Below are 15,733 nucleotides of genomic sequence, written 5' to 3'. Positions count from 1 at the left end.
AAAATTGCCAAGATTAAATCCAATTCCAATGAGTGCTGTTTTCTGGATTATCTACTGCTTCTCAAGCACCCTGGTCCTAACTTTTGTTATAAGTGCACATAATACACACACACACATATATGTACATACAGTTACACATATAACTATACACACAAATATATATAATATAAAGAGAAGTGCACTCTCAAGAACGAACACCAACTCAATAACTTGTTCAATTGGCGGTTTACCACCTGGGTGCAGCTTCTTTTAGCCCAATAATGCTTTTCACAGAGAAGAACTTTCCTAAAGTATATCAGTCTGATCCTGCCTATCAAGGTCAGTCCAGTCCAAAATACCAGGCAGTCCCTTTCTAGAACAAGCTAACAAGTTATTGAGATGGTATTTGTTCCTGAGAGTGCGCTTATATTTCTGTATGTATTTGGTCTTTCTAAGGGGAAAAGTGGAAACCGGGCATTGACTCCTAGCCCAATGTGCTTAGAGGAGTATGGCTGTACCTCACTGACAAGGTCCATTGAAGGCAGAAATGATTGCCTGGGGTTGTCTGGTTTTTGCTCAGAGAGGGATTGCCTGGTATTTCGGGTCTGGACTGACCTTGTTGGGTGGAATCAGACTGATATAATTCTGTGAAAAAAGCAATATTGGCCTAAAAAAAGCTGCACCCAGGTGGTAAATAGCCATAAAACAATCTAAACAAGTTATGGAGCTTGGTGTTCATTCCTGAGAGTGCGCTTCTCTTTTCTGTGTGTGCGCATATATAAATGTTCTAACCTTTTATACAACTCTCATAGCACTTGTCATATATCCCATGTGAGTACCACATCAATAGTTGTCAATTACTGTGCATTGTAAGTCTGACGTATATCCCTGGTAGCGTTTGTCGCATCCAACATAAATGGCATAAAATTCTGGTCCAGTCTTATCATGGTACCTCAGTCTAGACAGTCCTCCTAGAGTGAAAACAATACATAGAGTACTACCAGTCTTACTGGGTACTACCTACGCTCTCTGGACCTAGTGCACTCCAGCAAATTGTTGAAACTGAGTTCTCCAAAAACATCTGGTGTTGAAACACTTACTGGGACCGTTAAAACTTCAAGATTAAAATAAACAGCAGCAATCTATGTTCATTGCTGGCCTTCCATGTATGTTAAAACGAATATCCCTCTGCTTGGATAGTAAACTCTCACGCCGACAAACAGGGCTGTGGCCAGCACAATGCGCGTTTCACCACTTCCTCAAATCATCATGGGGCTTGCTCAATCATCATCAGTTACAATATAGCAATTCTCTCCTTTAATACTTTCCATATGCATTGGGTGAAATAGTCCAGTCTTTTTGCTCTTATTTAAAATGATAAACCACTTTAAAAAATAAACTATCCCATATAAGTGATTTTTCAGGCAAATGAGTGGGAACGTAAAATTAAAACTGAAATTGTTCATTGTGCACAATTTAAAAGTGATGCACTACATTAGCAAATAAACAATTCCTTGTTCACGGAACAGCATTTTGGGTAGAGAAATACAAATATTAAATTAATACTTAAATCTTTCTCTTATACAGCTACATAGATTTTCCTTACACAGTTCATGGATTCAGATTCTGCTACAAGTCAGAAGATATAATCATGATCAACACAACAATTACATTCCTTAGTAAAGTAAGGATTTCCTTACATAGTTAATAGATCAAGATTTTGCTACAAATCAGAAGATGTAAACGATTAAACAGATTACTTCTTTTTTTTTATTCAGACCTACAGGCTGTAAAGATATCCATTTACATTCTGGCTTAATTTTCATAAAGTAAAAATGCTTATTACTTCTATTATGACATCCTTCAAAATGTCTAGCATTTCCACTACTCCTGTCCATTTATAATATCCCTATGAGGTTCCTTCATTATGTCACATACTCCCTGTAGGCTTTACCTGCATAAAATGTTGGAAATGATCAGGAAACTAAATAAATCTCCTCATAACTTTCACAGCTTATATAACCCTTTAATTTTAAAAATTTCCAGTGTCTCTGATTCCTGACTCGCAATCCATAGATGCCAACAGTCTTTTTTTTTTTTTTTTTTTTTTTCTTGTCTTCCCGTCCCTGCTTTTTATGTTTGTCGCTTGTTTAATAATTCATGAATATTGTGTGCAGTGCAGTAGTACTCCCACCACAGAGGGAGCTGTGTCATTAGTCCCTTTGCTTACTGTAAGTTTATTTTCCTGCAGTTTCTTGGCCTTCTGTTACACTGAAGTTTATCAATTTGAGGTCAGGGTAAGGGAAAGCCATGATATGAGATATATAATATCGGGGAAGGAGGCAAGGAAGGGGTGATGATGCCAGAGATCTCAATAGTGTTGCAGAATTTGTAATGTGTGTAATTCCCCCCTCCCCCCATGTATATACTGAGGCTTTGTTTAACAGGGGCATAACACATCAGGCCTTCAATTGCTGGGACGTGGAATTCACAGAACATACAAAAAAAATTACTAGAGCATTTCTATGACTGTTGACAGTTTGCTCACAATCACCTGCAGCAGCGTAGATAAAAACATGAGTAGCTACCTCCATAAAATGCCACCTACTTAAGCGTGTTCTGCCACATTATCGTTGACCACAGCGTGGATTTCATAGCAAAGCTCAAAAAGAAAAACTTAACCGGATTTACATCTTTCACCACTTTGTTTCCAGTACGTGGAGCCAGTATCGCTGGGACACCATTGGACACATTTGTGTCTATTTTTACTCAATGATCAGTTGGATACTGTATCACCCCAAGGCAGAACATACAGTGATCTGAGAGCAGTCAAATATACAGTAGCGTTGCAAAGCAGCAGCGCATTGCTTGTTGACTTGCTCTCAGAGAAAAAAAAATCAAACCCGCACCCTAGTCTTTCCCAGTCTGCAAAGCTGTTTATTCTGAATGTAAGACGTTAGTATGAGCTTTGCGTCTTTTTTATTACTACATTTCTATGCTAGTCCAAGGTGAAAAGGAAACCTATTTATTCAAGAGACATTTTAAAATTTTCTTTTTTTGAATGCAGCTATTTGCAATGCAATTTTCAACTACTGAACTATATTATAAAACGTTAAAAATTGCTTTATTCAGTAAAATCAACACAATGCAATTTAACTGGTGCCTTAGTGTAACTGTCTAATTTAAAATTGAATTTTATTTAAAACATAACCTGCAGAGAATTTTTCAACTAAAAAAAAATCTCATCGCAGAAAGGGAAAAAAAGTTCTGCCCTCTGGGCTGTATCACCTCCCACCAGAAATGGATACATAGGGATATTTGTCTATATTATTAGGAAGTATGGGGAACTGTTTAGTTAGTTTATTTTGTTTTGATTCTTGACTAATAAATACTATATTTAGATTTGTACTTGTTTGCAGTATCTTTTTATCAGTGTGTGTATTGCGCAATATATTATATAGACTGCTATTTATAATTGTTTTTTTTCTTTTCTTTTTTTCTAATTAACAAACATTTGGAGGTTGTTGCTGCTAAAGGATGATCTATCTACAAGTTACTATCTTTAAGGGTTCACTTAAGTTTTCCCAGCCTGTAATGTGAATAATTACTCAAATATGTCAAAAGTTTGAAAATAACTATTTCCATCTAACGGGGGAGAGAGTCCACGCTTTATTCATTACTTTTGGGAATTAAGAACCTGGCCACCAGGAGGAGGTAAAGACACCCCATCCAAGGCTTAAATACCTCCCCCACTTCCCTCATACCCTAGTTATTCTTTGCCTTTCATCACAGGAGGATGGCAGAGAAGTGGCAGAGTTTCAGAGTACTCTCTTATGAAGGGTAGTACTCTTCGCTTTGGGGACTGGAGTTTTAAGTAGTCCTATCAGCCTCTCAGTGAGAGCCTGGGCGAAAGTTAGAGTCTGGAGATGCAGGAAGAGTCTTTTTGCAAAACCCATCCAGACTCATATTAACAGCTGCACAAGCAATCAGCGTTGACGAGTTTCGCTGCCTGCTTTCTACACTCAAGTCTATGTCAGGGTCGAGGCTACTAACCTGTTGTCAGGGTTTTTTCCCTCTTGTTTGCCATGTGCTGCTGGCAGCCATTTAACTCACCTCTCTTGCTGACTTGGTGCATTCTGTGTGATGCTGCTCATTTCCTTCACTTCCTTTTATGGCCAGACTGGTGTTCATCCATCAGTGTGAGACAGGATGCAGTCTCAGAATTGTGATTTCATCACATATTATTTAAAGGGCCTCTGTTTCATTATGCTTTGCCCTTGCGTTGTGTCTCAGACCTGTTGTGAGAGCTCCTGTTTATTACCTGGCTGTCTGACGTCCCTTCCTGGTTCCTGATCCCTGGCTTGTTCCCTGACTCTGCTGTTCTCCTTGTTCCTGATTTCGGCTCGTCTGACTACACGCTTTGGCTCCTGACTCGGCTCGTCGTCTGACTACCAGCTCTGGTTTTGATTCCGGGCTTATTATTTGTTTGTGGACTTTTTATCATTTTTTGCTATTAATAAAGGTGTGATTATTTTTGCACTTCTCGTCTCTGTCTGATTCCCTGGCACCCTGACACCTGTCACACTTGAAGGGCCGCGTTCCTGTTCCACAGCGTAGATTCTGGTAAGATCGTTTCATTTTGTTATTACTAATGTATAACATAGAAGACATGGTCACAGTGTGGCGCCTCTTTATCTTTACAGAATCAAGGGTTAATATTCCTAGAAGGGGGCTAAGGTGTCAGGTTTTCCTGTTTTAGTGCGCAGGGCTCTGTGGCTAAAATCTTGGTTTGCGGACATGACCTCTAAATCGAGGCTATTGTCCCTGCCGTTTCTAGGAAAGATACTCTTTGGTCCAGGATTGGATTAAATCATATCCACTGTCACAGGAGGCAAGGGCGCTTTCCTACCACAGGATAAGAAGGCTAAGCCTAAGGGATCTACTTTTTGTCCCTTTCATGCGGACAGGGCCCAGTGGCCACAACTCATTGTGAAAGCTGACCAGTCCAAGGGATCTTGGAAGCCGGCTAAATCTTGGAACAAGTCTAAGCAGAGCAAGAAGCCCGCCTAGAGACAAAATCGTCATGAAGGGAACGGCCCCAGACTGGTCTCTGGATCACATTGGGCAAGATTATCTCTATTCTCAGACGCATGGTTGTAGGACGTTCAGGACCCCTTGGGTTCTAGAAGTTTTCTCCCAGGGTTTACAGGATAGGGTTCAGATCCCATCCGCCCGATGGCAGATTCCTCCTGTCAAACCTGTCTTCAAGACAAGAGAAGAGAGAGTCCTTTCTAGTGTGTGTGAGGGATCTCGCCTCTCTCTAGGTTATTGTACCAGTACCCCTATCAGAAAGGGGTTTAGGGTACTATTCCAACCTTTTTGTGGTTCCAAAGAAGGAGACCACGTTTTCACACGGTTCTGGATCTAAAGTGTTTAAACAGGTTTCTGAGTGTTCCATTGTTCAAAATGGAAACGATCAGATCTATTCTGCCCCTAGTTCAATAGGGACAGTTCATAGACAACGTTAGACTTGAAGGATGCTTACCTTCATGTGCCAATTCACAGGGACCACTTCAAGTTCCTAAGATTTGCATTTTCTGGACCAACACTTCCAGTTTGTGGCCCTTCTGTTTGGTCCTTGGCGACAGCTCCGAGAGTCCTTCTTTTTCAAACACAAGAGACAGAAAGTACACGTGGACCATGTAGATAACACTGTGTTCAGGCACAGGGGGTTATTTAAGATGTAGCACAATACAATGCTAAATTAAGACAATAGATAATAAACAGACACAGTCCATGTGATCAGGGGGCTGGAAGAAGGTTCCTAGATACAAGGTAATCACAGAGGTAAAAAGTATATTAATATAACTGTGTTTGTTATGCAAAACCAGGAATGGGTAATAAAGGGATTATATATCTTTTAAAACAATAACAATTCTATGGTAGACTGTCCCTTTAAGATTCTGTCCTGGAAGGTTCTCTTCCTGTTGGCTATTGCATCGGCACGCAGAGTATCTGAACTAGCTGCCTTGCAAAGTGATCCTCCTTATCTGATGTTTCCATGCGGATAAGGCTGTACTTCGCACTGGGTTGGGTTTCTCCCCAAGGTGGCGTCTAACCGTAACAATCAGGAAATAGTTGTTCCTTCTTTGTGTCTTAACCCTTCTTCTTCAAAGGAGTGGTTACTTCATAACCTGGATGTGGTTTGCGCCTTGAAGTTTTATCTTCAGGCATTAAAGGATTTCAGACAGTCTACATCACTTTTTGTGGTGTATTCTGGGAAGCGCAAGGGGCAAAGGGCCTCTGCTACTTCTTTGTCTTTTTGATTGAGGAGCTTAATTTGCTTGGCTTATGAGACAGGCGGGACATAAGCCTCCTCAGAGGATCACGGCTCATTCAACTAGAGTTGTGACTCTCGTCTTGGGCCTTCAAGAATGAGGCCTCTATGGAGCAGATTTGTAAGGCGGCTACCTGGTCCTCCTTACAACACTTTTACAAAGTTTTACAAATTTGACGTTTTTGCTTCTGCAGAAGCTGTTTTTGGGAGTAAGGTTTTGCAGGCTGTGGTGCCCTCAGAATAGGGGTCCGCCCTTTTACCCTCCCGGTGTCATTCAGTGTCCTCTAGAGCTTGGGTATATGTTCCCAATAGTAATTAATGAAAGCCGTGGACTCTCCTCCCCTTTTCGATGGAAAAAAAAATTATGCTTACCTGATAATTTCATTTCCATTGAGGGGAGAGTCCGCGGCTCCTCGCCCATATCTCCAATGGGCGGACATTAATTTATTCATCTTCTGCACCATTTGTACCCTGATATTTTTCTACTGTTCGCGGTTCCCTCGGCAGAATGACTGAGGGAGAGTGGGGGGGAGGGTATTTAAGCCTTTGGCTGGGGTGTCTTTGCCTCCTCCTGGTGCCGCAGGTTCTTAATTCCCAATAGTAATGAATGAAGCCGTGGACTCTCCTCCCCTCAAAGGAAAATGAAATGATCAGGTAAGCATAATTTATATTTTGCGTGTTGTTAGATTGTGTGTGCTTATAATTCTGACTCAGATGAAGATCTAAGTAATTCCAAAGGGTTCTTAATCGTTGCTTCTTGCTACTGTATGTGTATAAGCATCTAAAGAAATTAGGAAGTCAATTTTTTCTTTTTGTCCTTTGATCCTGGTACCAGAAAGTTCAAATTCCCCCTGCAATCCTTATGGCTTATGGACTCTGGATGGGAAGGGGGGGGGGGGTATTTGTTTTGATTTCTGGGCTCAGTGTAAGCATAATTTTTTATAAGAATGTGGCAGAAAAACAAATCTATGCTTACAAATAAATCAAGGTATTTTGCTCTTAAAATAGGCCATTAAGCTTGGCACAGTCTTTTTTGTTTTGGATCTATGGCTCTTAATGTAGTTTTGGAGTCAATTTTTTATTTATATCACTTGTTCCGAAGAGAATGGTTCTTGGCTATGCATGAACAAGAGATTAGTTTATTTAGGGGGGTTTACCCACAACCATACACTTCTGGGAAGCCTTTCTACCTACATCACTAATTAGCAATTATGCACCACCATTACTGCTATGGCTTTTTTTTTTTATTATTAAACATTGCAAGTATTTTCTATTCTGCAACCTCTCTCCTCTCCATTAGAGTACAGTATGTATAATGGGAATCTGTGTCCTTTGTACTAGTTCTGTTTGTTTTTTTATTTTTTACTCTCTTCTCTACACATTTTTTTTCAAGATAGTATATTCTTGAAAAAAAGAAAAAGATGGGAATAAAAAACCCTGATACACTGCTGACCTTTCATACACACGTTTCAGCATATGCCATGAATGATAAAAATAAATCCATTTAAACCTATCTCTTGTTGTGAAACCAAACTGTGTCGGGTGCACAGATCAGCATATCTTTAAATCATGTTATCGGAATGCTGGTTGGCATGATTAAGATCTGATGTTTCTCTGAAGAGCTCACATTTTAATCAAATCTAAATCGTTCTTTTCTAGTTTATAATAAAATTTAGTTCTCAGCGTAATTTTATTCAGGTAACCTTATAGAAAATATCAATAATTAAAGGGGATACTAAACCCATATTGTTTCTCTCTTGATTTAGTTAGAGCATGCAATTTTAAGCAACGTTCTTATTTACTCCTAAATGTAGCTACCAATCAGCAAACCGCTACCCAGGTGCTGAACCAAAAATGGGCCGGCTCCTAATCTTACACTACACTGCTTTTTCAAATAAGATAGCAAGCAAATTAAGAAAAATTGATCGTAGGAGTAAATTAGAAAGTGCTTAAAATTCCCCCTTCCTCCATTCCCTGCATATGACAGATAACATAAACGGGAGAGTCAGCAGGAATCTGTAAACCCGTGTGTACATCTGGAACTGTGGACTTGGTTAGGGAGTCAGCTCAATGTTATTAAAAAAATAAGCAAAACTATACATTTTATAAAAACACTATAAGATAGGCTGTATAAATGGATCCTCTACAAAACATTTATGCAAATAAAAATCTAGTATACAATGTCCCTTTAATCTGGGAAACTTGCTTTGTTGTTGAGTTTTCAGTGTCCATGACCTTTTTATGGAGGCAACCAGATAATACTGAAATTACAGCTTATGTCCATCAAAGTAGCTTATTTTAATGATTTATATATTTTGGAAATATTTATTGATTTGCCTGCATTTATCTTTTTATTAAAGGTATGCTTTCCTGCTCTTTCAAGATGAAAGCTCGGTGCAGGCTCTAATAGATGCGTGTCTAGAAGAAGATGGGAAACTCTACCTGTGTGTGTCATGCCCAACTATCAAGGACAAACCTGTAAGATTCTATTATTTGCATATTATTATTATAATTAAAGGGATAGTCTAGTCAAAATGAAACTTTCATGATTCAGATAGAACATGCAATTTTAAGCAGCTTTTTATTTTCCTCAACATAGGTGTGTCCGGTCCACGGCGTCATCCTTACTTGTGGGATATTCTCTTCCCCAACAGGAAATGGCAAAGAGCCCAGCAAAGCTGGTCACATGATCCCTCCTAGGCTCCGCCTTCCCCAGTCATTCTCTTTGCCGTTGTACAGGCAACATCTCCACGGAGATGGCTTAGAGTTTTTTGGTATGCAGACCTGGTGAATATGTCATCGGCTCCACCATGGAAGCTACCTTTGAGACGGGACCTTCTTGTTCAAGGTCCGTTCGAACATTCCGAATCTGGCCTCACTCCAACTGACTGCTTGGAGATTGAACCTTGATTTTATCAAAGCGGTGGGGTTCTCAGATTCTGTCATTGATACTCTTGTTCAGGCCAGAAAGCCTGTAAACTATAAAAATCTACCATAAAATATGGAAAAAATATATCTGTTGGTGTGAATCTAAAGGATTCCCATGGAACAAGATAAAAATTCCTAAGATTCTATCCTTTCTTCAAGAAGGTTTGGAGAAAGGATTATCTGCAAGTTCTTTGAAGGGACAGATTTCTGCTTTATCTGTTTTACTTCACAAAAAGCTGGCGGCTGTGCCAGATGTTCAAGCTTTTGTTCAGGCTCTGGTTAGGAATCAAGCCTGTTTACAAACCTTTGACTCCTCCTTGGAGTCTCAATTTAGTTCTTTCAGTTCTTCAGGGGGGTTCCGTTGAAACCCTTACATTCTTAGATATTAAGTTATTATCTTGGAAAGTTTTGTTTTTGGTTGCAATTTCTTCTGCTAGAAGAGTTTCAGAGTTATCTGCCGTCTGCAGTTGTTCTCCTCCTTATCTGGTGTTCCAAGCAGATAAGGTGGTTTTGCGTACTAAACCTGGTTTTTCTTCCGAAAGTTGTTTCTAACAAAAACATTAACCAGGAGATAGTCGTGCCTTCTTGGTGTCCGAATCCAGTTTCAAAGAAGGAACGTTTGTTGCACAATTTGGATGTAGTTCGTGCTCTAAAATTCTATTTAGAAGCTACAAAGGATTTCAGACAAACATCTTCCTTGTTTGTTGTTTATTCTGGTAAAAGGAGAGGTCAAAAAGCAACTTCAACCTCTCTCTCTTTTTGGCTTAAAAGCATCATCAGATTGGCTTACGAGACTGCCGGACGGGCAGCCTCCTGAAAGAATCACAGCTCATTCCACTAGGGCCGTGGCTTCCACATGGGCCTTCAAGAACGAGGCTTCTGTTGATCAGATATGTAAGGCGTGCGACTTGGTCTTCACAGCACACTTTTACTAAATTTTACAAATTTGATACTTTTGCTTCTTCTGAGGCTATTTTTGGGAGAAGAAGGTTTTACAAGCCGTGGTGCCTTCCATCTAGGTGACCTGATTTGCTCCTCCATCATCCGTGTCCTAAAGCTTTGGTATTGGTTCCCACAAGTAAGGATGACGCCGTGGACCGGGACACACCTATGTTGGAGAAAACAGAATTTATGTTTACCCTGATAAATTACTTTCTCCAACGGTGTGTCCGGTCCACGGCCCGCCCTGGTTTTTTATCAGGTCTGATAATTTTTTTCTTTAACTACAGTCACCACGGTATCATATGATTTCTCCTATGCAAATATTCCTCCTTTACGTCGGTTCGAATGACTGGGGAAGGCGGAGCCTAGGAGGGATCATGTGACCAGCTTTGCTGGGCTCTTTGCCATTTCCTGTTGGGAAGAGAAATATCCCACAAGTAAGGAAGACGCCGTGGACCGGACACACCGTTGAGAGAAGTAATTTATCAGGTAAACATAAATTCCTGTTTTTACTCCTATTATCAATTTTTCTTCGTTCTCTTAGTATCTTTTATTTAAAAAAAAAGCAAGAAATGTTAAGCTTAGGAGCCTGCCCATTTTGGTTCAGCACCTGGGTAATCGCTTTCTGATTGGTGTCTAAATGTTGCCACCAATAACCAAGCACTACCAAAGTGCTGAACCAAAAATGGGCTGGCTTCTAAGCTTACATTTTTGCTTTTTTCAAATAAAGATACCAAGAGAAGGAAGATAAACTGATAATAGGAGTAAATTAAAAAGTTGCTTAAAATTGCATGCTCTATCTGAATCATGAAATATTAATTTTAAACTAGACTATTCCTTAACATTTTCAAGCTTTTCTTTTTTTTTTTTTTTTTAAGGAATAGTCTAGTTAAAATTAATATTTCATGATTCAGATAGAGCATGCAATTTTAAGCAACTTTTTAATTTACTCCTATTATCAGTTTATCTTCCTTCTCTTGGTATCTTTATTTGAAAAAGCAAAAATGTAAGCTTAGAAGCCAGCCCATTTTTGGTTCAGCACTTTGGTAGTGCTTGGTTATTGGTGGCAACATTTAGACACCAATCAGAAAGCGATACCCAGGTGCTGAACCAAAAATGGGCAGCTCCTAAGCTTACATTCTTGCTTTTTTTTTAAATAAAGATACTAAGAGAACGAAGAAAAATTGATAATAGGAGTAAAACAGAATTTATGTTTACCTGATAAATTACTTTCTCCAACGGTGTGTCCGGTCCACGGCGTCATCCTTACTTGTGGGATATTCTCTTCCCCAACAGGAAATGGCAAAGAGCCCAGCAAAGCTGGTCACATGATCCCTCCTAGGCTCCGCCTTCCCCAGTCATTCTCTTTGCCGTTGTACAGGCAACATCTCCACGGAGATGGCTTAGAGTTTTTTTGGTGTTTAACTGTAGTTTTTATTCTTCAATCAAGAGTTTGTTATTTTAAAATAGTGCTGGTATGTACTATTTACTCTGAAACAGAAAAGAGATGAAGATTTCTGTTTGTAAGAGGAAAATGATTTTAGCAACCGTTACTAAAAATCGATGGCTGTTTCCACACAGGACTGTTGAGAGGAATTAACTTCAGTTGGGGGAAACAGTGAGCAGACTTTTGCTGCTTGAGGTATGACACATTTCTAACAAGACTTGGTAATGCTGGAAGCTGTCATTTTCCCTATGGGATCCGGTAAGCCATTTTTATTACATAAAGAAAAAAAAGGGCTTCACAAGGGCTTTTTAAGACTGTAGACATTTTCTGGGCTAAAACGATTTATATATAAGCATATTTTATACTCCATAGCCTTGAGGAATTATTTTAATCTTGGGAACTATGTAAAATAACCGGCAGGCACTGTATTGGACACCTTATTCTCTAGGGGCTTTCCCTAATCATAGGCAGAGTCTCATTTTCGCGCCTCTATTGCGCACTTGTTTTGGGAAGCATGACATGCAGATGCATGTGTGAGGAGCTCTGATACATAGAAAAGACTTTCTGAAGGCGTCATTTGGTATCGTATTCCCCTTTGGGCTTGGTTGGGTCTCAGCAAAGCAGATACCAGGGACTGTAAAGGGTTAAATATAAAAACGGCTCCGGTTCCGTTATTTTAAGGGTTAAAGTTTCCAAATTTGGTGTGCAATACTTTTAAGGCTTTAAGACACTGTGGTGAAATTTTGGTGAATTTTGAACAATTCCTTCATACTTTTTCACATTTGCAGTAATAAAGTGTGTTCAGTTTAAAATTTAAAGTGACAGTAACGGTTTTATTTTAAAACGTTTTTTGTACTTTGTTATCAAGTTTATGCCTGTTTAACATGTCTGAAACTACCAGATAGACTGTGTTCTGTATGTGGGGAAGCCAAGGTTCCTTCTCATTTAAATAGATGTGATTTATGTGACACAAAATTTAGAGAAAATGATGCCCAAGATGATTCCTCAAGTGAGGGGAGTAAGCATGGTACTGCATCATCCCCTCCTTCGTCTACACCAGTCTTGCCCACACAGGAGGCCCCTAGTACATCTAGTGCGCCAATACTCCTTACTATGCAACAATTAACGGCTGTAATGGATAATTCTATCAAAAACATTTTAGCCAAAATGCCCACTTATCAGCGAAAGCGCGACTGCTCTGTTTTAGAAAATACTGAAGAGCATGAGGACGCTGATGATATTGGTTCTGAAGTGCCCCTTACACCAGTCTGAGGGGGCCAGGGAGGTTTTGTCTGAGGGAGAAATTTCAGATTCAGGGAAAATTTCTCAACAAGCTGAACCTGATGTGATTACATTTAAATTTAAATTGGAACATCTCCGCGCTCTGCTTAAGGAGGTGTTATCTACTCTGGATGATTGTGAGAATTTGGTCATTCCAGAGAAATTATGTAAAATGGACAAGTTCCTAGAGGTCCCGGGGCCCCCCGAAGCTTTTCCTATACCCAAGCGGGTGGCGGACATTGTAAATAAAGAATGGGAAAGGCCCGGTATACCTTTCGTCCCTCCCCCCATATTTAAGAAATTGTTTCCTATGGTCGACCCCAGAAAGGACTTATGGCAGACAGTCCCCCAAGGTCGAGGGGGCGGTTTCTACTCTAAACAAAACGCACCACTATACCCATAGAAGATAGTTGTGCTTTCAAAGATCCTATGGATAAAAAATTAGAGGGTTTGCTTAAAAAGATGTTTGTTCAGCAAGGTTACCTTCTACAACCAATTTCATGCATTGTTCCTGTCACTACAGCAGCGTGTTTCTGGTTCGATGAACTAGAAAAGGCGCTCAATAATAATTCTTCTTATGAGGAGATTATGGACAGAATTCATGCTCTCAAATTGGCTAATTCTTTCACCCTAGACGCCACTTTGCAATTGGCTAGGTTAGCGGCGAAAAATTCTGGTTTTGCTATTGTGGCGCGCAGAGCGCTTTGGCTAAAATCTTGGTCAGCGGATGCGTCTTCCAAGAACAAATTGCTTAACATTCCTTTCAAGGGGAAAACGCTGTTTGGCCCTGACTTGAAAGAGATTATTTCTGATATCACTGGGGGCAAGGGCCACGCCCTTCCTCAGGATAGGTCTTTCAAGGCCAAAAATAAACCTAATTTTCGTCCCTTTCGCAGAAACGGACCAGCCCCAAGTGCTACGTCCTCTAAGCAAGAGGGTAATACTTCTCAAGCCAAGCCAGCCTGGAGGCCAATGCAAGGCTGGAACAAAGGAAAGCAGGCCAAGAAACCTGCCACTGCTACCAAGACAGCATGAGATGTTGGCCCCCGATCCGGGACCGGATCTGGTGGGGGGCAGACTCTCTCTCTTCGCTCAGGCTTGGGCAAGAGATGTTCTGGATCCTTGGGCGCTAGAAACAGTCTCCCAAGGTTATCTTCTGGAATTCAAGGGGCTTCCCCCAAGGGGGAGGTTCCACAGGTCTCAATTGTCTTCAGACCACATAAAAAAACAGGCATTCTTACATTGTGTAGAAGACCTGTTAAAAATGGGAGTGATTCATCCTGTTCCATTAGGAGAACAAGGGATGGGGTTCTACTCCAATCTGTTCGTAGTTCCCAAAAAAGAGGGAACATTCAGACCAATCTTAGATCTCAAGATCCTAAACAAGTTTCTCAAGGTTCCATCGTTCAAAATGGAAACCATTCGAACAATTCTTCCTTCCATCCAGGAAGGTCAATTCATGACCACGGTGGATTTAAAGGATGCGTATCTACATATTCCTATCCACAAGGAACATCATCGGTTCCTAAGGTTCGCATTCCTGGACAAGCATTACCAGTTTGTGGCACTTCCGTTCGGATTAGCCACTGCTCCAAGAATTTTCACAAAGGTACTAGGGTCCCTTCTAGCGGTGCTAAGACCAAGGGGCATTGCAGTAGTACCTTACTTGGACGACATTCTGATTCAAGCGTCGTCCCTTCCACAAGCAAAGGCTCACACGGACATTGTCCTGGCCTTTCTCAGATCTCACGGGTGGAAAGTGAACGTAGAAAAAAGTTCTCTATCTCCGTCAACAAGGGTTCCTTTCTTGGGAACAATAATAGACTCCTTAGAAATGAGGATTTTTCTGACAGAGGCCAGAAAATCAAAACTTCTAAACTCTTGTCAAATACTTCATTCTGTTCCTCTTCCTTCCATAGCGCAGTGCATGGAAGTAATAGGTTTGATGGTAGCGGCAATGGACATAGTTCCTTTTGCGCGAATTCATCTAAGACCATTACAACTGTGCATGCTCAGTCAGTGGAATGGGGACTATACAGACTTGTCTCCGACGATACAAGTAGATCAGAGGACCAGAGATTCACTCAGTTGGTGGCTGTCCCTGGACAACCTGTCACAGGGGATGAGCTTCCGCAGACCAGAGTGGGTCATTGTCACGACCGACGCCAGTCTGGTGGGCTGGGGCGCGGTCTGGGGACCCCTGAAAGCGCAGGGTCTTTGGTCTCGGGAAGAATCTATTCTCCCGATAAATATTCTGGAACTGAGAGCGATATTCAATGCTCTCAAGGCTTGGCCTCAGCTAGCAAAGACCAAGTTCATACGGTTTTCAATCAGACAACATGACGACTGTTGCGTACATCAACCATCAGGGGGGAACAAGGAGTTCCCTGGCGATGGAAGAAGTGACCAAAATCATTCAATGGGCGGAGACTCACTCCTGCCACTTGTCTGCAATCCACATTCCAGGAGTGGAAAACTGGGAAGCGGATTTTCTGAGTCGTCAGACATTTCATCCGGGGGAGTGGGAACTCCATCCGGAAATCTTTGCCCAAATCACTCAATTGTGGGGCATTCCAGACATGGATCTGATGGCCTCTCGTCAGAACTTCAAGGTTCCTTGCTACGGGTCCAGATCCAGGGATCCCAAGGCGGCTCTAGTAGATGCACTAGTAGCACCTTGGACCTTCAAACTAGCTTATGTATTCCCGCCGTTTCCTCTCATCCCCAGGCTGGTAGCCAGGATCAATCAGGAGAGGGCATCGGTAATCTTGATAGCTCCTGCGTGGCCACGCAGGACCTGGTATGCAGACCTGGTGAAT

At 41.0% G+C, this 15,733-nt stretch overlaps 1 protein-coding gene across 1 annotated transcript in view; it reads left to right on the top strand.

The window, feature by feature from the left end:
- The window catches only part of CPEB3 (cytoplasmic polyadenylation element binding protein 3), a 422,665-nt gene that overhangs the window by 327,538 nt on the left and 79,394 nt on the right, over nt 1–15,733 (top strand). The window contains exon 9 of the mRNA XM_053692412.1: nt 8,678–8,794. Within this exon, the coding sequence (XP_053548387.1) occupies nt 8,678–8,794 (117 nt within the window). The remainder of the gene's footprint in view (nt 1–8,677; nt 8,795–15,733) is intronic.

Source organism: Bombina bombina, chromosome 9 (assembly GCF_027579735.1).
Source record: "Bombina bombina isolate aBomBom1 chromosome 9, aBomBom1.pri, whole genome shotgun sequence".
Taxonomy (NCBI): domain Eukaryota; kingdom Metazoa; phylum Chordata; class Amphibia; order Anura; family Bombinatoridae; genus Bombina; species Bombina bombina.
This window is presented reverse-complemented; position numbering and strand designations above follow the sequence as displayed.